Source organism: Mesoplodon mirus (assembly GCF_964341445.2).
Source record: "Mesoplodon mirus genome assembly, chromosome: X".
NCBI classification, from domain to species: Eukaryota; Metazoa; Chordata; class Mammalia; order Artiodactyla; family Ziphiidae; genus Mesoplodon; species Mesoplodon mirus.
In genome coordinates this window covers 135,359,540-135,383,089 of record NC_138981.1, presented here as the reverse complement: position 1 = coordinate 135,383,089, position 23,550 = coordinate 135,359,540, and the positions used below count along the sequence as shown (strand labels likewise).

Here is a 23,550-nt window from a genome sequence, read left to right as displayed (position 1 = left end):
CAGGCATAGCTCACAACTAATTATAAAGCCAGACTCACCATGAACTGCTGTCTTGAGAGAGAAATACAAAAGGAAGGAAGGATGGAGAATCCCTGGAATTTCAAATGCCTCAATCCCTCATCTTTTTCAGAGGTGAGATGCCCTCTATTGCTTGGTTCCTATTGCCCCGGCTTTAGGAGCATGAATATGACTTCCAGCTCTTTATGCCACTGGGCAAATCAGTGGCTGCCTGCCCTCTCGATCTGCAAGCCTGTCGTGTGCCTGCTCTGCATTTCCCTCCTGAGCAGAACCTGGGCCCAGCAATCTGTGGTTTCAAAGTGGCTTCCATTTGGACCATGGGTCACTGAGGTTTGTCTGGGAAGGACCCCCAGAAGTATCTTCTCTGAGTGTCTTTACATCTTTTCTGTGTCTCTTGGCTTCCTGCCACCCTGAATATCACAGCTCTCTCTGAATACTATAAATTGAGCTGAAGTTGATTTAAATTTCATGCAGAAAACCACTTTGCTTCAAACCACAACCATTTTTTTATGTTTAAAAAATCCATCAAGATATAATCTTTTAGCACCGCCCCCCAAAACACACACACACACACACACACACACACATACAAACTCTTTCTAGCAGACAGAAAGGCAGATTATTTTAATCAAGAGGCTGTCACTGAAATTGTAAGCAACGTATCTTCAAAGTTCATGGCAGCGGTGAACTTTTAGATTTCTCAGTGAGTGTCAGGATCTAATTTTCAAGGTGTGGTTACCACAGTAGCAACCTGGAATTTTAATCCCGTTGTAAAGGTCAAGACAGGTCACTGGCTTCAGGTCCTCTTCAACCTCAGAGTAAGAGAGACAGCTCCCCACCAAAAGCATGAAGATAAAGGGTGGACCTAACCCCCAAATTCCATTCTCTAAGACAGTGAGATTGTAAAACATATTTGATTTTTTTTAACTGTTCAAATTCTTCTGCAAATGCTCAAACTATCACTGAATCAAATAGTGATCCCTTGTGGGTGGGTAGGTGGGTAGGAGAATGGACTCACTCTTCTCAACACGGTGGAACATCCAGAAGCATGCTGGGGATGTCTAATCTAAGCAGGAGAGGAGTGGCCCCCATAGCGACTGGCTTTCAGTCCACTGATCTCGGCATTGGGAGTTGATCCTCTGATTCAAACCACATCGACACAACACTTGTGAGAAGTAATGGCAGATACTAGCAAAAAGAGCACTTAACTAGGAGTCAAGAAGTGGAACTGAGCCTTGCAACAGTGAGTTGTGTGAGCCTGGGGCCCGCGCTTAAGCCACCTGAGCACGACTTTCCTCACTGCTAACATGGGGAGAGAACAATGCAAATGATGGACGTCCAAGCCCATTCAGGAGCCCATCCGATGGCGGCACATTTCACAACAGAGTCTGAGCGATAGCGCTTCTCCATGTTATATCTGTTGAAACAAAGGCTCAGAAAACGCCAGGTGACTTCATCAAGTCACACAGCAGGAAGTGAGGGAGCTGGGATTGGAGCCACCTGGCAGCTGAGGTCCCTCCCCTCTCCTGGCTCCCAGAACTGAGTCAAGCCTGAATGTAATGAAGATAACGCTCTCTGTGGAAATGGAAAACATCGTAGAACTAGAAGAGGATTATCTGTCTCTGTACTTAATTCATAATTGTTCAGTTGAAACTTTATAGGGGTGTGGCAGATAAGGTATCAGAAAGAAAAGTTCAAGTTTTGTAATCCAAGAATCCTAGAGTGAAAGTCCGTCTCCTTCCATAACTGGCTGTGTAATCCTGAGCCACTCATTGAAAGGCTCTGAGATGCCATTTCCTTCTCCATAAGACCAGTTTCATCCTACAGAGGGGTTGTGAGGATGGCAGGTGAGGAAATGAGTGAAGCAGAGCAAAGGCACAGTGCAGAGAACTCCAGGCAGGCCCGGTTCCTGCATCATCAGTGGCATTGGCTGTCCGGCCATGGGTGTTTGGGGTATTTGCTAGGTGTCCTCTCTGAGCCTTTGAGAGGACAATCCTGGGACTGGTGATGATGAGGACATCCCGCCTCAGAGATGCTACGAGGATGAAACAGCTAATGCTTGTGAAATGTTTGCCCCTGTGCCTGGCCCCCAGACGGTGACTGTAATGACCCAGGCACATAGCTCACATGCAGTTAGTCTGCTACCCTTCTGTCTCTACTACATGATATATGAAAATGACTTTGGAGAGATATAGAACGACCCTCTCAATTTCTAGATATACTAGACAATTTCTAGATACTATAAGCATTAGGTACTTTTTTGGATTTTTCTCTTGAAAATCTAGAAATATCCCACAGAGTTATAACATTGAGCTATCTATCTGGGAGTTTTAAAAAGTGGGCAACTTATGCAGAAATGAGGTCACTCCTGAAATTAGGCAGTGGTGGTGGCAGAATTGTAAGTTGGTGGCTCGGTAAATCATGACCTTCTATGCCCTCTTCCCCCTCATCGCTCTCTCGGGCACCCTGGAAACTTTGCCAAGGACCAAGTAGTGTATTACAGGTTGTACTTGGATGCCAAGATCTCACAGGGTAGCCAAGAAAAACAGTTTTGTTCCTTTGGGTTTTAGAAGGCATACTCCAACCCCACCCTGCTCCATCCCAATATAGGCAGCATATTTGAAGATGTCAACCAAATAGCTTTGAGACCTTTTCCTTTCCTGGTCCTCATATTACAGTGGACAGATGAACCACAAAGAAAGGCATCTGTCAAATTTTTCAACTGACTTTACTACTGTAATCGTGCAAGCATCTGCCGTGTTCTACCAACACTGCTCCCCACTCATCAGCAAAATGGAAGGGCTTTTCACAGCTCTGAGAAGGTATCAAGAGCAGACCATTTAAACACAACGTTCCCAATAACGTAACTGGGGCAAAGTATCTGGCTATTTGTGAAATGCTTGATAGGATGGAAAAGCAGAATGAATAGCTCAGAAGCTAAGTGGTGAATATTCCTTCTCATCTATTCCAGGTTCAGTTGGGTGGGTTTTTTTGGGGGGGAGGTGTTTGTTTCTTTTTAATTTCTAGGAATGATCCATGGGGCTTTCTGCACTGCTGCTATATTTTCTTCATCTGGGCCTGGAAGACTTGTCAGGGCTCTGATTGATGAGTTCTGGCCCTGCAGCCATCTAGGGAACATGGGGACAAGGCAGCACGTTCTGATGGAAGTGCAGAGTCCTCGCTTCCAGGCCCAGCTCCGCCACTCCCTAGCTGGGGGACTTTGGTAAATATCTCCCCCCGCCACAAGCCTGGCTTCTTTGCACCTGGCTATCTAACAGGATTGCTGCGACGCTCACATGAGGCTAATACATTGTGTGAAAGTGCTATAAGATTATCAGTTGCTGGGCACATGAAAAGTAGCCCTGGTCATAGCATTATAGAATCTAGTGACTGAAAAAAGAGTGTGCATCTCATTAGATCAGATGCGTTAGAGGGGTCTGATATTCTGGGAGACAGAGGATGTGCACGCATGTGTGTGTGTGATCAAAACATTATGCTCAATTATACAGCTGGAATTATTTTTACTTTGGTCTCTTGCTTATTAACTTCAGCAACTTCCACCAGCATTATTTGCTTCAGTACCATTTACTGTTCAAAATCTCGAGGAGAACTTAGAAATAAGGCCACTGGTTGATAACGTTGGGAATAATTTTTAAAAATTATTCTGCCATGAGGATATATCAATAAAATAAAGCAACTTTCCAATAATATAAAGCAATTTCCACATTGGTAAGCATGAAAAGTAATGGACAAACCTGTCCTAAAAACAGACCCAAATACCAGTTCTCTTCTTTTTACTTTAATACGGCAAAATGGAGATTTCTGGATGCTGCTCCCATCACAGGCCACCGAACTCACCCTCAAGGGGATTTTGAGGGGTGGTAAAGTCCCTTAAAGGCTTGGATCTTTGCACCTCACCAAAGGAAGCATCTTACAGGCATGGTTACACCATCTGGCTGCAGGCCCTGAGCTGAGGCTGGACCGGTGGCTGCCTACAGAGTACCTATCAGCGCCCATCAGCGCGTGCTGTGTACGAGAGGCCTGACTCAAGACAGTGTTCAGATCCAATCCTTTCCCTGATCAAAACCAAAATGACAGGGACCGTTTGGGCCTCCCCTGGGGTCAGTCTACTTTGGTCTGATACCAGGGCAAGATCACACCTGAATTCAAATTGGGAAGGCCCTCTCCAAACGGCCCATGGGATGGCTTTAAGGCGGGTTAAGAGCATGTGCTCTGGAGTCTATCCGGCTGTGGTTTTGTTACTGTGGCCCTTTGGGTGACTCACTCAGTATCTCTGAGTTTTGGTTTCTGCTGCTGTAGAATATAATACGGCTGACTCCTTTGGGCTTGTAAAGAAAGAAAGCGCCTGGCACGCCATAGGCACTCAGTAGTTATGAGTTAGTTGAGGTATTGGCGTTATCCGTGCAAGTCTAATCCTCAGTAACCTGTGAGCTCCCTGAGGGGAGGATGTGCAGTGTTCCACCCTGAGGTACCACCCTGCCTCGCTCAGAGATATATACACAGTAGGGGCTCAACCCCTTTCTGCTGAAAGGAATGAAATCGTGAATGAATGAATATAAACATGGATGCAAATCAGGTAGAAAAGAGGAGATACTTGACTTTTCCCTGAGAGAAAGGGAGAGAGATGTTTGTTTCTAATTACAGACGTGTCTCATAATCCACCTGAAACATACAAATCTTGGGCACATGAACAAAGACACAAAAATCAAACCTGATCTTTCAAGATTTATGCTCCCTGAGCACAAACGCTATGTTTGCAGCTTTTGTAATGAAAGCGAAAATCCAAAGCTCCCGTCAAAGGAGGCCCAGTTTTCAGTCTTGGTGCCCGTCAAGCACCAGCAGCTTCAGTGCTTCTTGACACGAACATTCTAAATGCCAATATTGCTTGTTGTCACATTAGCCAATATACAGTCCTCAAAATAAAATCCTCTTGATGTCTGATTACTCTTCTTAAGGACCTCATGCTGATTCATTTCAAACTGTGAATTACCTTTAATTCACAGCTTGAACAGGCTGCCAAATTTTGTTTTCTCTGCTCCCAGGTGGCTGTCCCTGATGCAGTGGAGAACTTCCAAAAATATATTAAGTCCTTAGGAAAAGTTGGCAAGCTCTACGATGCAGGGCATACAAGACAGGTTAAAAGCAAGAGTTGGCATACGTCTCAGTTTGAAAGCCGGAATGGCTGCAACCAGTGACAGTCACCAAGATTCTCAGTTTATTGGGAGAGTTTAGTTTGGCTTTTGTAAGCCTCAAACTGATTAGTAGTATTTCTGAGTTCCAAGTACCAAATCATGTATTCTGATTAAGAATTAATCTGATTATGAAAATAACAGTCATTTTTTCCCCTGCCTCATTACACAGTTACTTTGCTACGGAAAGTGTGTAGCAGACCAGACATCTACTTAGGAAAGAATATATGAAATTGCTAGAGGTGGGAGTTCTTTCTCAAATCTCAAATCAGATTCTCAAAGCAAATATTTTCAATGATGAAAATTTTGGTAGAAAGACAGTCAGGATTTTCATGAATGTGTTTTTCGTTTCTTGGGGTTTTTTGGTAAAAAAAAATTGTTTCAAAATTCGTCTAAGAAATGATGTAACGCTTGTTACTCGTCATAGCAAACCAGAAAACATTCTCATACTCTTTCTATTCCCTGTGGTAATGAAATCTTCATACCACATCAATACAAGTTTAGAGATAATGATCTTTCAGTTAAATCAAGCAATTTTGACCAGGTTTTGAATCATCTAAAACAGAGAGGTATAATTTCTTGTGGGACTGCTTCCCATCAACTTCAGTTCTTCAAGTCTATTTGAAGGCTGTGCCCCGACCCCATCAGATACCGTGAGAAGGGACAGCCCGGTGGGAAAAGAGAGGGCTTTGTGCATTCAAGCTCTCCCATGAAGAGCAGTGTAACTGACTCGGCCCTTCTGTGTACTCATAGCCAACATGTCCATTCGAGATAAACAGTCAATTTGTCCTCCCACTGGACTGTGTATACTTCATAAGGAGGGACAATATTCTAGCTCTGCTTTTCTCATCTGTAAAATGGGAATAATTTTGAGCCCCTCCAGGGTGGCTGCTAAGTATAATGGGGTGATGTATATGAGTACCTGGCACGGGACCTGGCACCTAGCCTTGCGCACGACCCAACAGCACAATGATTATTGTCACAGGTGTCCGCCATTCCTGTGAGAGTATAATGTCCTTTCCTCCTAACTAGTGCTACATTCAAGCATTTGTCCGTGTGGCATGACTACCTGTCGCCCACAGGTAAACTGGCCACAACTAGACTGTCTTTGTCAGGCCTTTTGTCAACTCTCTGGGTCCATGGCTGTGATGGTTTCAGACCCGCACCTAATACCGTAGGTGGAGGAACGGGTATTATGGCAAGGAAAGAACAGCCTATGGCTACATCTGCCTTTATGTTGAGCTTTTATGGAAATTATCCAGGAATTTTCAACAGCATGCCCTAAAACACAGGAGCTACTTGATTAAAAGGGGGTCTGGATGATTTCTAGCCGGACAGAGTCTAAATGCAAACAGCCGAGGATGACAAAGGAACTGCATATCTGGAACTGCCATTTTCTCAATTGTCCTCACAAAACTAGCTAGGACTAGCTAGCAAGGACTGACTCGATGGAAACCCTTGAGCTCATGGTTGCTGTCTGAAAATGCTTCTCAGGAAGCATCTGATCTGTCCCTATTCAGGAAAGCTCATAAAAGACCAACAGAGTCATGTATTTTGGTAAAGCCACTGTATTGACAAGTAATGGACAAGATGTCATAACCAGCTAGATGAAGCCATCCGACCCAATGAGGAAAATCCAAGTTCTTTGGATTTAGTTTCTGTTTTCTCCTCCATTGTTCCTTAATGATTTCATGAAGAAACTAGAAGGTAACCCAATGTCTGGGGTGTCCATTCAATCCCTGAATCTTCCAATTGAAATAAATGGGTGCTTTAGAGGCAGAATGAACATGATATTACTGTACAAATACACAACTGCACAGCATGAGAAATACAACTTGACCTTCGACAGCCCATGCCCCACTCTCTTTTTGGGGAGAGAGACCTTTTTTTTTTTTTTTTGTGGTACGCGGGCCTCTCACTGTTGTGGCCTCTCCTGCTGCGGAGCACAGGCTCCGGACGCGCAGGCTCAGCGGCCATGGCTCACGGGCCCAGCCGCTGCGCGGCATGTGGGATCTTCCCGGACCGGGGCACGAACCCATGTCCCCTGCATCGGCAGGCGGACCCTCAACCACTGCGCCACCAGGGAAGCCCAGAGAGAGACCTTTTTTGAAGGAGGCTTGAAACTCCATTGCATTTAGAAGACCTGGGTAAGGCCTGTTCCAAGACTATAATACAACTCAGACTCATGCAGGCTGAGGGAAACAACACGTGCCAGGTCTTCTTTCCTCCAGAAATTATTAAGGGTTAAAGTCAAATGCACTTTGACCTTGAGTTTAATTACTAAAGAGTATAGCTATTTACATTTTAATTGTGACAAGTGTTTGCATATATACCCGTATGCGTATACAATCTGCTCATTACTTTGCTTCATTTCCCTCAAGGGACTCTATCTCTATACTCTGAAATAAAAATAAATTCCCCCATGATTTAAACTCACACCCTCTGAATCCTAGGTCAGTGCTTTCCCCCAATACCATCACTGTCATGGAGCAGAGGCTCAAGCCCAGATCTTGAAATTCCCGCAGTCCCATGCTCTGGCCTCCCGGGCAGTCAGCTGGAGCAGGTAGGATGTCACCATTTAGATGGACACCCCATAAAAAGCACTGTGTGCCAATGGAGTATATGCTGAGCGAGAAAAGCTCCCATTCTCCAAAGGTCAGTGATCCTGCTGAGCCAGGAGCACAGAGCCTGGCTGGTTCCCAGCTTGCACTCAGGGACTCCTGCACCAGTGTTTTTCAGACCTGGTGCCTGGGCGTGCAGTTCTTATAAACAATCCAGGCCCAAATGGAAGATCTGCATTTTGTTATCCAGGGAAACGAGGCCAAGATGAGGCAAACAAATAAAGTGGCCCAGTAATTAAGGGATTCTGATTTACAAGACTCCCGTCTCTCTCTACTGCAGTGAGGGTTAGGAGCTTGCCCAGGACATTCACAAGCATTGGAAGGGTGTCTCTCCTGCAGCAGGGCTGACTTGGGGCTGCTTCCCACCAAGCTCTAGCCAACCAGCAGTCTGTCTACACTCAGGATGTTCTTAGTTGCCTAGAGGATTGCCCTGCCAGATGGAAAATCCTAGAAGCTGACTTAAAAAGCACACCATAGTGAAATATGCGAGAATGACTGGAATGGCTAAGCTGATAATAATTTGGAAGCTAAAAGTAAAAATAATTATTATAACTCTGACCTGCCCTGTGTTAAACCTATACCCTACCACAAGAAGGGAATTTATTCCAGCTGAAGTCTGATGAACAATGCCTGGACTTTGGATCAGGCAGCTAAAAAGAGAGCAGTTCACTCATAAAACAGACTCAGTATCTTCCAGGTTTACGGATGCCTACTATAGAGAACCTCAGTCCTACTGAATGCACTATATACCCTGTGCTATGAAGTGCTGTTCTCTAGAAATGCAGCCTCTAGCTATAAACCACAATTGACAAGTTTATTTCTGTTAGTTACAAACTATTGAAATATTGCATTTTACGGTCTATATGGAAATCAGCATATTTCACAGCAGGAGCCTGATACTCTTGCTTTAGGAGTGGGATCATTTTGCAATGGAAAAATATTTTTATGTGTTTTCATATTTGGAAACCTGCACTGATTTCCTGAATGCTCAACTGTGTGTGTGTATGTGTGTGAAGTTTACTGGCTTAGTAATAAGAGTGGGGCAAGTTAGGAGTGGAGGTAAGGAGAATAAGGTCTATTGTTACTAGGGTAACAAGGCGGAGGGCAATTCAAAATGATTCCTGGAAAAGGTGAAATGAACAATATCAAAGATGATTTTGCTTTCCACGTTTCCATACAATTTGGTCCTTAAATCAAGGTTATAGTTTTATTTTCCTCTTGTCTCTTTTTTTTTGACTCGATTCTTTAAATGGAGGATTCTTGGCTGTTGAAATGGAACCTTGAATTAGAAGGCACAGATCAGGCCAGAAAACCAAATAAGAGGTCTGGTGATGGGGTCAGGGCTTTGGGGGCTTTGCCACTAAACAGAACCAAGAATGTGGAAATACCATTGACTTTCCCAGAGCCTCAGTCTCTTTGGGAGTCATTCCCAGTTGTTTTATGCAATTATTCGTGATCTTCCAAAAGGTGAGCAATTCACTTCAAGTGTGCCATGAGGCCACTCGAATGTCATAAATTATTTCATTTTGAAAAATTTCAAGTATGTGACTATTACTCACACAGAAAAGTCAGCTTCCATTTTCTATTATTAAGAATGAAAGAAGTTGTGAGAGAACTACTCCCTTGATACTCTCTTGGACAAATGGCTATTACAAAATCTACAACGGTTAATCTGAGGAAATTGGTTTCTCCATACCCCTCCTTCAGTGAACATTAATAAAAAAGGAAGAGAGTGAGGAGTGAATTGCAGGGCCCTGGCTTCTGAACTTCAACCTAGCGTCACGTAATCGCTTATTCCACCTCTTTCTGGGTGCTCTTATCTTTAATATACAGTCAACAGATGACCTGCAAACAGCAAGGTCCCGGGCTGACTGGCCAGAGCAATCCATCCAACCTCTCATGTCCGAGCACGGCTGCTTAGGCGGGTCCTTTCTCCATACTAATTGGTGGTGGCTGAATATTACATATAACGATGTCTGTGGCTGAAGTTACACAATGCTCCAACAACTACTCAAGAATCACAGTTGTTTTGGTGTCCCAGGTATTGACCCAGCCTGTATCTTCTACACCATTAGAGAGCCTAGTGGTGATTCACTCATTTTGACTGTAACTTGCCTATCGTGGGAAATCTCATTCTCCCCTCTAACCACACCCCATATTATCATGAGGCAAGGTTCCTGTTTTCAAGGAGCAGGAGAGAGAACAAGATTCGCTCAGCACTGAAGCACCTTTTCCTTGCGAAATGCCCCCAAAGAAGCGTGTTTCAGAAACCTGAGTACTTACGACTTGAACGGTACTCACTTTGTAGAAGCTCTGCTGGTCGGGTCGCTCCACTCTGAAAAGAAAATGCACAGACATTTACCATACATGTTTTCTACTGTCAAATGATCTTTCTGAATGAAATGGGTCTTGAACATGCAGCCCTTCCAGTTATACTCTTTCACAGAATCCTGCCATGAATAACAGATGGGAGAAAAAAGAAACCAATTGGATGCGTCACAATGTGACTTTCTATTATTGTTGTTATTCTATGTTTTCATGACATTAGGTAGGAAGGAGAAGGAAGTGGGGGAGGAGAGGAGATGCTTGGATCAAGAAGGATTTTTTCAAAACACCTACTTTGTAAGGCGAATCCTGGGGTCAGATGCTGGGATTCCTATAAGGAAGAACACATACAATACAAACATTAGTTAAATGATACAAGAGAAACAAAAGATCTATTTGTTATTGCTGAAGATATAACTTGACTAGTGTTGGCCAATGGGAAACCACTGTTAAGAATTCCATTAATTAGCCTACTGTCTGCAGCTCTGTTTGAAGGATAAACATTTGCCAGCCAAACCAGCTACAACACGGCCATAATTGCCATTTTATCAGAATTACACGTAAGACTGGTATCTATCTGGAAATGTGTGCAACATGGGAACAAATGACCCATATGTGTGAGATTCAAGTGTATAATTTGTCACTTAGCTAGGCAATGACACCCCTGTGGAAGTAAAGGGGACTCGGTTCAAACAAACAAGCAACTGTGATTTTTGTAGAAGTGTAAATAACATGGTAATTAATAGATTTGCTCAGTTCTATTTTATAGAAACAACTCCTTTTAAAAAAAAAAAAAAGAAACAACTCCAATTTTCTACCTTGATGGTGATACATATGCAATAGATGTATCTTATTTTCACAAGAGACATGTTCTTAAAACTTCATCACAAATTTGGTGAAGTACAGGAAGCAATTTGAACTATGCAAGTGGAACGAATTATCTAAAGGGATTTAAATTTTATTTGAAAGTCACCCTCAAGACAATTCATTCAGTGTTTTGAGAAATCCGGATTTGAACACATCAGGCTCTCTGGGAGCGTGGACACCTGTGTGGATCCTGACACAACTTGCAGGCAGAAGCTCTGCCTTGATGTACAGGGCATGCACAGCTCCTCGCAGATGGAGGAGAAAACTTCAACGGCAAAGCAAGTATTCCAAAACTGGAGACAATGAATTCAAGTAAATACAAGAATTCATTATATCAAGAACATATATATATATATATATATATATACACACACACACACACACACATACACACACACATACACACACATGTATGTATAACTGAATCACTTTGCTATACACCTGAAACTAACACAACATTGTAAATCAACTACAGTTCAATAAAAAAATTTTAAAAAGAAGAATTAGTTATATCAATCTGCTGCAAGTAATCTACTCTTTAAGGCTAATCTTGCCACCGTATGGAATAAAAATAACATCACAGCATAATTTATCTTTAAGAGAAGTAAGCAAGAACAATGATGCTGTGTTTGAATCAAAAGTGAACTTTCCAATCGATTTAGCATGATTCTGTTGCCCAAGAGACTTATCTTCTGGCATGATTACTACTCCAGAAGACGACCATAAACTCCACAAGAGATGGAAAAGGCCTCTCAACTAAAGGGCTGTCACCAAGCCCACGTAGTTTGCTGCTCAAAGCCTTCTTCCCCTCGCTGCTAGACAACTGACTTTTGACATTAGACCCTAACAAGCTTGGCCATTTGATTCCCACCCGTTAGCAAATCATAGATGGTGAGAAAGGGGAAACACTTCTAGAGGCACAGCCACTAGGAAAATTGAGACGTGAAAACCGACAGCACAGGGGGCCAAAGAAAATGACACAGCAAAGTCAGAACTTAAAAAGCACAAGAGTCTATGGCCATTCAATAGAGAGGCAAGCATTCCTAGCCATCTCAATAGCTCCCGAGGACACAATTACAGCATGGTATAATATTACAGCACTCTACAGTAACTGACGCTCACAATAATGTCTAAGTGATCAAGAAAGGGTAAAGCATGTTCAGGATAATTTTTATAGGAAGTCAGGAAAATATTAATTACATTTCAAAATGATTCCTATTACATGATTCCTATGGCAGGATAACCTTTGGCTATCCAAGAATTTCAATTATCCAGATCACCTCATTTTCCCAAGTGCCAAATAAATGAGGAGTTAACCATTTGCAGGTCCTTAATGATATACCAATATTTCTACTTGTTATTATTTTAAAGAGATTGCATTACAATTGTATAGGGCAAGTTTGGGCTTGTATACCTGGGGTGCTGGCCCTCTCCGCCATGCAAGCTCTCTCGTGAATGGAAGAAACGGATGCTTTCTGAGAGGGTGGTGTCACCTAGTCCTGGTGCAAGCACTGAGGAAAGGGCCAGCACCCCAGGTACATGTATTCGCTGGAGACACCCACGTTTTGGAAGATGGAATTTGAACTGGAGCATCTGCAAATCGGTGTGACAAAACATCACCAGAACACCTGGATCTGAAGACTGGTTCACTCGTTTATTAGCTGAGTGATTCTGAGCATATTACTTGACTCTGCACCTTAGTTTCCTCCTCTGTAAGTTAGGGATAGTCAAATTACCGACCTCTTGGAGTGGTAGTGAGGATTCAATTATTTACTATGTATTAAGTGCTTAGAACCTGGCGAGGCACATGGAAGTATTATATGCATTGTTAATATTATTGTTATTTAAAATGTACTTTTCTTTCAAACCAACATTTTGGCAGGAATCAAGCAAAACAAAAGAGTGGGTGGGTAGCCATCCTGGTTTCACCATTTTATCCCACTTGCTTCTACCTTTATCATGTGGCTGATGGTAGCACAGATAATTGGCAGAAAATGCAAATCAGGCCTGATTCCAAATTGTGCACTTACTACAAAAGCCGATTTCAACAACCAGTTCTATTGTAAACACTTGCAAATGTCAAAATTGCGACTTGCACGAATTGTCTCCGAAATTGGAGAACACAGCTAAAAGCACTGCAATCGCTGTACAAGTGCTGGATTCAGTGCCCAAAACAGATGAATTGATCCCTTGGCTGAGATGCCAGGGAGAAGGATACCAAGCCCAGGGATGTCTGACAAGGGAGAGTGGGGCTCCAGGAAGGAAGGACACAGCCCAGGACAGGGACAGAGGGGGTGGCTGCTCATAGTTCTGACCCCTTTCAAAGGTGGGAAGGGATAATTAAACACAGTTTAGGCCAGTGTTACTCTCAAAACGATGACTCTGAAAACTAAAGGATGTGATTGGGTTTCTCTTACAAATAAAGTCCAAACTCCTTGGCTGGCATTCAAGGCCGTTCCCAGAGATGCACTTATTTGCCTGGGGTTTGTGTCTCTCTGCTCCCCATCACACAAACCAGGATCCAGCCACTCGAGACCGTAATAGTCTACATCCCTCATATCCATCTGGGTGCCTTTGCCACCCTGTTCTGCATGGAGTGTTCTTCTCTGGGGCCCTTCTCCACCTGTCAAAGTTGTAAGCAGCCTCCAGATGCTGCCACCTCTGAGCACTTCGTCAATGCCCCCAGGGAGTGTTAGATCCTTCTTGGGCCTTTTATTCTCTATGAAGACATGTGCTACATTGTTCTGTCGTTTTGTGTTTTTCTTCATCCCTAATTTTAAGACTATAATATGTCCTCAGTAAGTAGTTTTTGAATAAATGGACGAATGGGTGGATGGATGGATGGATGGATGGATGGATGGATGGATGGATGGATGGATGGGTGGATGGATGGGTGGATGGATGGGTGGGTGGATGGATGGGTGGATGGATGGATGGATGGATGGATGGATGGATGGATGGATGGATGGGTGGATGGATGGATGGGTGGATGGATGGATGGATGGATGAATGGATGGATGGATGGGTGGATGGATGGATGGATGGATGGATGGATGGATGGATGAGTAGATGGGTGGATGAATGGATGGATGGGTGGATGAATGGGTGGATGGATGGATGGATGGATGGGTGGATGGATAGGTGGATGGATGGGCGGATGCGTGGATGGATGGTTAATTGGATGGAAGGAAGGAAGAAAAGAAGGAAGACATTATTTTTTTCTTTTAAAGTGTGTTATTAGAATATCCATGTTTACTCAGGCATTTTAAAAACTGATGGTGAGAAACAATTCTTACTGAGAGCAAGTGAGGAAAAAAATTATATGAAACAGTTGATTAGAACTGTAAGAGAAAAAGTTCTGTCAATATGGTGTGTTGGAGCGTGAAGATCTGCCTGCTTGTGAACGAGGACTACAAGTGATACACAAAAGTGAAAACTGATTCATTAGACTGAAGAGTACAGGGTTTTTTAATTAAAAACAATCTTGGATGTTGTTCCACCATCTACTGGGTCTTTCTTAAGGGATGAGTTCACTTCTCTCTCCAGTCCACGAGCTCTGGGCACAGTAGCTTGGCCAGTGGCGGTGCTCTAGGCATTAGGATTCGCATGCCAGAGTCTGGTGGACATTCTCTTAAAGATGCTCTTTCAATAAAATGCTATTTGTATTAACATCCTGAGGGACACGAGAGAGTCTACATTTTATGGCGCTTAGAACACCAAGGCCATTCCTATTTTTAAGAATCCAATGGGAAGATTGGTATAACGGACATCAGATCAAGGAAAATGGAGCAAGGAAGATAACTGACCTGTCCTGGGATGGAAAATGTGCTCTGCTCAGAGTTTCCAGAAGTCTGCATGGCAGTGAGAGGAGTAGGCCAGGGATGGGTCATCTCCTGGTGAGGAAAAACAAAGCAACTTTATTTGCGGGCACTTTGAAAAATGAAACACCTTCTTGGCACTAAACATGGTAGGCCCTTTCTAAATACTTACTGACTTAATTGGCCTACTCTTTTTCAGGGGAACATTCAGTCCATTCCCCTGCTCCACACTGGTGCTTGAAGCCTATCTGCGAGACAAAGGGCCATCCCACATCCAACTGCACATTGCCGGTGGCAGTGAGCTCACTACCGCTCAAAGCAGCCTGTCCCATGTTGAGACAGCCTGATCACACTATTCTTCCTGGCTGTGAGCTAAAAGCCTCTCTCCCGGGAGTTTCTATCTCTGGATCGTATTTTGAAGCTGCACAGAACTCATCACCTCTTCTTTCGCCTGAGAAGCTGTTGGGAGATAGCAGCCATATCCCCTGGTGCTGTCTTTTCACCAGGAGGACACATTGGTGGCTTGTTCACTCATTGATCAAGAACCTTCTACTTTTCTTCTAATGCTTGAGTTCTGCGTTCTGTCAACTATCTCAGGTGATCCCAGGAGGGACTCCGCATTGCCTGGGGCTCCTCTAACTCGTGGTATCCTGTTTCAGGTGTGATCTGCCAGCTCAGGGGACGGCAGCACCATCACCACCCCCGTTCTGGATGCTCTGATAGTCATTTCTCTTGATGTAGCCTAACAGTTAGTGACAAGACTGCAGCCGCGCTGTTGACACAGTATGTTTGTGAGTTCAAGTCTTAACGTTGGAAAAGCCCCTCTGGCGCCCACTCTCTGCTATCAGCGGGGGCACCTTCTCAGGTCTTTCAAATGCTCCTTTTGAAAAGAGGTGCTGTTCAAATCTTGCTTGAGTCTTAGGGCTCGTGGCCAATGTGCTTTACCTGAAGAGTGAGGATAATTAAATCACATGCTCAACATCCCAGCCTCAGAGAGATGACAAAGTTTGTGAAGCAGGAGGGTGCCAGCCTGTGCTGGATTCATCAAACATTTCGGTATATAAATATTAAACCTAAAAATCAGTGTAATGATGGAAATGAAGCAGAGCTTGGAGGGTGGGGTGGGGGGGATCAAAGTTTATGAAAGGCCTTTTTAATGAGCCAGTTACATAATACTTTTTCCCAGTCTTTATGGGTAACATAATTAGTCATTTCAAAGGTAATATTAGTAACTGTCAGGTAGCACTGAAACATGTTTTTCCCCTTCTATAGTTATCCAGTTCAGAAAGAGTCTTTGATGTATGCAGAGCTGTAATGCAACGAGATACTTCACAGATTCATTCACAGTGGCACTGCTGCAGCAGAATTTGTAAGTACGGTTCAGAGGAGCCCTGACACAGATTATTCTACCTGGCGCTATTTAAAAAGAGGCTGTAAGTACATTAAAAATGCATACAAGATTTAGAGGGGATGCTTAACCTACTTACGAGATAGACTATTTCCAAGTGTTTTCGAGTTGTGCATTTGTACACAGTTGATAACGTTTGTGACAAATGCTACTTATGTCTTCATCAAAACTGGCCCAAAGTAACTCTACGCGACAACAGTTTAAAGCTGAATTTCCAGATACTCTGTGTCTTTAAAATACTCAATGATTTCTTTTAAATTTCATATAGTTTTTCCTGAGTAAGGCTGGTCTTCTCCAATATTAGTCCCATCATTTAAAACCGCGGTCTCCAACCCCTGGCCCGCAGACTGGTACTTGTCCGTGGCCTGTTAGGAACCGGGCCGCCCAGCAGGAGGGGAGCGGCAGGTGAGTGAGCAAAGCTTCACCTGCCGCTCCCCGTCGCTCGCAGTATCACCTGAACCATCCCCCACATCCCATCCGTGGAAAAATTGTCTTCCAGGAAACCGGTCCCTGGTGCCAAAAAGTTGGGGACCACTGATTTAAAAGACACAGGTCCTATTGAGCCAGAGTCAACCAAAGGGCAGTAAGCCCCAGCCTGGGATAGGCGTACTGTCTCTTCAGCAACCAAGGAGCATGCCTCGATCAATGAGAGGCTTCATTATCCATCCCTTTCCATCACTGGCTTTTAGAGGTGTGCCTCTGGGTTTACTCAAAGGTGTTTCAGACACCTGGATGGATGAATCGCTTCTCGAAAGTGTACCTTCTCCCCCAGGCCTGCTGTATTTATTGGGCGGCAGAATGGGATGATCTTGAGTTACTGTCGGAGTGCGCTGCCCCGCTGGCCAATCCACACGAAGCTATTGATTCGTACACTGTCACATTTTCAATGACAGCTGAGTCTCTGTATTTGAGAACATGAGATTTCATGAAGCAGCAAGCTGGCTCCACGGCACCACCAATGAATTTGATTAAGATAGGGAGGGGGCAGCTGAAAGGAAGATAATTTCCTGCAAGGCTGTCTTCAGCAAAGAACCTGGGTGCAAGCTCTTCCACTTCTCAAAATGAGTTAGACCTGGAACGTGCACGAAGCTCACAGCGGGTTTTTGACTGTTATTCTTTTCACTCACACTTGAAAGATATTAATCTGTTTTTATGTTCTTTCTACTCCCAAGATAAGAACATGCACACACCCTGATCCACCTGTACTAATCCTCTTCCTGTTCATCAGGTGGGGATGAGCACCTGCTCCAAAATGTTGCCAAGACTTTGGCAACAGGCTCCAGGGCTGAACACCTGTACTCAACACAAGCATCACTGCTCCGCTAACCCCCAAAATTACACACACACACACACACACACACACACACACACACACACACACACACGATATTGGTCTGAAACTTCTTCATCTCTGGGCTCCTTTGATCCTCCCCAAGAGAGACAAAGCAGGGATTCATCTCCCCACTGGGCAGTCGACATAGTGGAGACTGCAAGAGGTAGGGCCTCACACTGGCCGTAAGCGATCACTGGGGATCGGGTTCACGGTGCACAGTCATTCCACGACACTAGATGTGTCCCCCCTTCGTGAGGCTGACTAATGTGTTTTGTGGAGAAAGGACCAAGTTAGCAATGCTGTTTTATTTTGCAGTATTTCACAAGCAATAGAGCATTCGACACAATTTCTGACAATGGGGCAGATGCTTACACTCCTGTGATCTGAAGACTCCCTAAGTCAAACCCAGAAAAATCAGAAAAGGCCCTTTTCCACCAGCGATTATTTTCCAAGCATATCCTCCAGGACTAGGACTTGAGCAAAGCCAAAAGAACCTGTGGGCAGCCCTGCTTTGCCCAACTGAGAAACAGAAATGGGGTGCCCCACGTGCTGAGGGGCAGAACACAGTCTGAATTCCAGATTCTGCTGATCTCAAATGCATCCCATACTCATCGAACACAGAGCTGGCTGTTATTTTAAGTATCTAGTATGTTGTCCCAAGCCTTGTCTTATTCACCTGTCTCCAGTGCCTAGTCCGTCATAACTGGCTAATATGAGATATTATCATTAGTTTCTGAAGTTTCTATGTGTGAATTATCATATTATGAATAAGAATAATATCAAGATTTACCAACTGATTACAGTCTGTCAGGCACTTAGTCAGGCACTCTTGGACTTTCTGTACCACAAACTAAAGAGGCAGGGATTAGCATCATACTTCTTGGACAGATGAGGAAACAGGTACAAAGAGGTGAAGTCCCTTTGACGGATTCCCTGCATTTTGTTCTACTAACTTGTACTATTATGTACCAGTCACCAGGATCCAGAAAGCATAAAAAGTCAAGTTCCTTCCAGTGAAGAGCTCGCTCTGCTTGACACACTAAGGTGTCAGGGAGGAGTTCTCTGTGTGAGGCGTTGGGAAAGGCTTCATGGTGAAGGCAAGGGGAGCAGTGTCTGTGCACGTACGTGTGTGTCTGTGTGTGTCTGTGTGTGAATAATAATAATAATAATCATGGCTCACGTTTTATTGAGCCCCCTGGTTGAAACAAATGCTTTCAGAAACATGTCATTCAATCAATAACTTAAGAACAAACATATAGAATGTCTGCATATCAAAATTGCAGGTGACACTAAACTGTGAGCATTCAAAACTCAGAAAGATCTTGCAAAACTGGCCTGAAGCCAATAAGATGAATTTTAACAGAGGTAAATGAAAACTGCAATTATATTCTACAAACCAAGTGTGAAATTGCAAAATGAGAAAGACCACCTGACTTAGCTGTAATTCATGGGCTACAAACCCAAAGATTTTAGTTGACCCCTAAGTAAATTTGAGGGATTTGGCAGCCAAAAGAACCAATGTCAGCTCAGGTGATATTTAGGTAAGCATGATGCCCAGAATGTGGAAGGCAACAGTTGGCTGTACAATAACAGTACATTGTATGAGACAGACCACATCTGAAACAGAGTGTGCCACCTGGATGCCCCATTTCAGCAGGGGCATTGGAATCTCTTAAAAGGGACGGTTACCACAACATTTATAAATGCCCTTTAAGAGAACGGGGAAAGTTTAGTCTATGGAAAAGGGAGGCTCAGGGAAGGTCTGAGAGGTGCATTCAGATACCCGAAGGGTTGTCACACGGAAGAGATTTGGGACCTGCTTTGTAGACCAAGAGGTTAGGACTAGCCCTATGGGTAGATGCTATTAGGGAACCAATTTTAGCTCAAACTAAGAAAGAATTTCCAGTTGTGTGAGCTTTCCAACCACAGAGCCTACTGCTTTAGAAGGCAGTGAGTGGCCCATATCTAAAAGGCGAGATAGCCCCTGGCTAGGGTACTGGGAAAGGTATTCCTAGAAAGGCAGGGGTAGGGGTGGGGTAGTGGACCAAGTGCACTGCCTTACACAATCATGTGATTATATTCTTTATCTCTGTAAAGTCAGTGATATTGATGAGAAGATGCAAAACTGAAAATGGAGCAGTGGGGTTTTTTACGTGACATATAAACATGGCTGACCAAACTGGTTAAGGAAATTGAGCCTGTTCTCAGGGACGGTGGGGAAGTGCTGGGCACGAGGGGAGCCTGCTGTCTCACAGTGAGGTGGCTAACAGCCCAATTTGTCTGATTGTTTGCTCGGCTCTTGGGAAGTCCAACAACAGAGGAACCATAGACTTTCCTGGGTTTGATCACTAACACTCCTCCCAAACCTGTCTAGCAGTCTCAAAACCCTGTATCATTTAATTGAATGAATATTCTTCTGTTTGGAATGCTCTTAAGACAGTCTCCCGAGCTTGTATCTCTGATTTCTATGAAAGTGCTGATAGGGAAGAAGTATAAAATCAACTGTTACATTAGACAAGACTTCCCAACAATGAGCCAACACAAAATGCAATCCACCAGGAAAACAAACAAACAAAAAAGTCTAAATCTTTTAAAAGTTTCTAACAGCAAGTTATGATTTCACTGACGTGGTGTAAAACCCTGGCATTATTCCTTCAAATAAATAAATGACTGCTTTATTCAAAACTCTTTAGTGTTGGCAGTTGTTTCAGGGAATCTGGAAATTTTCTCCATTGGCCCCTGGACTGTACACACAAAAAGTCCAGCTCACACTGGCTGCCTTTTTCCTGGCAGCCCCCCAAACCAGGGTTCCACTAAAAAAGAGCCTAATTCTAATTTAGAATCGGGGAGCACAGAGATCAGTGACCCCGCAGCTTCAGCATGTGCTCATTCAATCTATTCATCTTCTTGCCATGGCCAGATGCAATCAATTCCACTTCATCCGCTGAATGTAATGGGATGTGGATGGCCATATGCAGGACCTAGCCATGCAACTTCTTCTGGACTAGTTACTCCAAAGGCTGCGAAAGGGGGACAGACCACCACACTGATATACTGGGCAGAATTCAACCAGATCCATCGAGTTCTGCAAATTTCGGCAACAGCAACCTGAGGCCACAGCCCATGCAACTAATGGAACTTGACTCCCCAACAGATGATTGCCTTATAAATATCGATCCTTATCAGGGCATTTGTCTCAATTAGTTGAACCAATCAGAACAGAAAACTGGCCATCCCACTAGAAAATGCTGTTAGACTGAAATTGCCTTCTTTGGTAAAGGCAATATTCATACCAGTTCAAGGGTAAGAAATGTAAGAACTGGTCACCGAGAAATGTTTTGCAAAGATCAGGGGCAAAAAGGAAACCTAGGTGGAGGGCTTCTGCTCAAGAGTCCAGATCAGGCATCAGAGGAATCTGAGGTTTCTCAAAGGCCATTTCTTACCTTTTTCAACTTTCTAGCTCTTCTGTTTCAAACTAGTTTACCATTAAGTACATCCAAATGACCATCATTTAAAATATACTGGCTTGATTGTGTGTGTGTGTGTGTGTGTGTGTATATATATATATATATCATCCATGTTGCTGCAAATGGCATTATTTCATTCTTTTTATGGCTGAATACTATTCCATTAAATATAATACTATTCCAATATATACACACACACACACACACACACACACACACACCCCACATCTTCTTTATCCATTCATCTGTTGATGGACATTTAGGTTGCTTCCATGTCTTGGTTATTGTAAACAGTGCTGCAATGAACATTGGGGTGCATGTTTTCTCCAGGTATATGCCCAGTAGTTGGATTGCTGGATCAAATGTTAGCTATATTTCTGGTTTTTTAAGGAACCTCCATACTGTTCTCCATAGTGGCTGCACCAATTTACAGTACATTCCCACCAACATTGCAGGAGGGTTCCCTTTTCTGAACACCCCCTCCAGCATTTATTGTTTGTAGATTTTTTCAAGATGGCCATTCTGACTGGTGTGAGGTGATACCTCACTGTAGTTTTGATTTGCATTTCTCTAATAATTAGCAATGCTGAGCATCTTTTCATGTGCCTGTTGGCCATCTGTATGTCTTCTTTGGAGAAATGTCTATTTAGATCTTCTTCCCATTTTTTGATTGGGTTATTTGTTTTTTTTTGATATTGAGCTGTGTGAGCAGCTGTTTGTATACTTTAGAGATTAATCCACTGTCGGTTGCATCATTTGCAAATATTTTCTCCCATTCGGTAGGTTGTCTTTTTGTTTTGTTTATGGAATACTACTCAGCCATAAAAAAGAATGAAATAGGGGCTTCCCTGGTGGCGCAGTGGTTGGGGGTCCGCCTGCCGATGCAGGGGACGCGGGTTCGTGCCCCAGTCCGGGAGGATCCTGCATGCAGCAGAGCGGCTGGGCCCGTGAGCCATGGCTGCTGGGCCTGCACATCTGGGGCCTGTGCTCCACAACGGGAGAGGCCACAGCAGTGAGAGGCCCGCGTACCGAAAAAAAAAAAAAATGAATGAAATAATGCCATTTGCAGCAACATGGATGGACCTAGAAATTATCATGCTAAGTGAAGTAAGTCAGACAGAGAAAGACAAATATCATATGATATCAACTTACATGTGGAATCTAAAAAAATGATACAAATGAACTTATTTACAAAACAGAAACAGACTCACAGACATAGAAAACAAACTGACAGTTACCAAAGGGCAAAGGTGGGGGGAGGGATAAATTAGGAATTTGGGAATAACATATACACACTATTATATATATAAAATAGATAACGAACAAGGACCTACTGTATAGCACAGGGAACTATACTCAATAGTTTGTAATAACCTATATGGGGAAAGAATCTGAAAAAGAATATATACATATATATATACACACACACACAAACACATATATATGAATATATATATTCAGTTTTATATATGTATAACTGAATCATTTTGCTGTACACCTGAAAATAATACAGCATTGTAAATCAACTATGATTCAATAAAGACAAATAAATAAATAAAAATAAAATATACTGGCTTGAAACAATTCTCCTGGCTTTCATAATGTTACAGCCATGTTTTTTTTGTTTGTTTGTTTGTTTTTGTCTTTTCTTTTTCAGAGCCATTTTACTGGATGGAATGACATGCTATATCCTCCTAGCATGAGATATTGCTTTATGGTTAACCTCCAGTTTGCTGCTTCAGCTCCAGGTCAGCTAAACCAACGTGATAAAACTTACACACCTTCACTGGCTTCTCCCCCCAGCAACATCTTGAATGATCTACTTTTAATTTCATTCATTCTAAAAACATTTATTGAGCATCTACTCTCTGCAAGGCATCTAAGAGGTGGGCCGTTAGACCAGGTCCAGGCTCAGGGTGTGGCCGGACTCTAGGTAGCTAGAGTCTTCATAATAAGAATGAGTGTAAGATAATGACACTTATTAGTTATCATTCAAAAGTAGGACTAAAATAAACTTGGCAGAGTTGGCTTTTTTTTAAGAATAACATGCAATTCGTTATCATTTTCCCAGAATCACCAGAGATCTGTTGATCTCTCACTGCTGGACAGATACACAGTGTATATGCAGCAACACAGCAGTCATTTAGAAAGCCAGCTTATACTATAAGTGAAAGGCACTGGAGAATGACAACTTCAGGCAAAGGGAGACAGAAGGATAAATTTCTCTCAATCCCAGTCTAAGCCTTTTCAAAGACTTACACAAGATGTTAGTATTCCATTTCTAAGGGCTGCTGTAGCTTTTCAAACATGATAGTTTCCTTTTTTTAAATTTATTTATTTAATTAATTTATTTTTGTCTGCGTTGGGTCTTCGTTGCTGCACACGGGCTTTCTCTAGCTGCGGTGAGCGGGGGCTACTCTTCGTTCCAGGGTGCGGGCTTCTCACTGCGGTGGCTTCTCTTGCAGACCACGGGCTCTAGGCGC

At 43.3% G+C, this 23,550-nt stretch overlaps 1 protein-coding gene across 1 annotated transcript in view; it reads right to left on the bottom strand.

Annotated features, from left to right (window-relative positions):
- Window positions 1-23,550, bottom strand: part of AFF2 (ALF transcription elongation factor 2) — a 495,793-nt gene that overhangs the window by 150,856 nt on the left and 321,387 nt on the right. The window contains exons 5-7 of the mRNA XM_082609762.1: window positions 14,848-14,934; window positions 10,469-10,505; window positions 10,151-10,184 (exon numbers count right to left, since the gene is read on the bottom strand). Coding sequence (XP_082465888.1) covers window positions 10,151-10,184; window positions 10,469-10,505; window positions 14,848-14,934 — 158 coding nt within the window. The remainder of the gene's footprint in view (window positions 1-10,150; window positions 10,185-10,468; window positions 10,506-14,847; window positions 14,935-23,550) is intronic.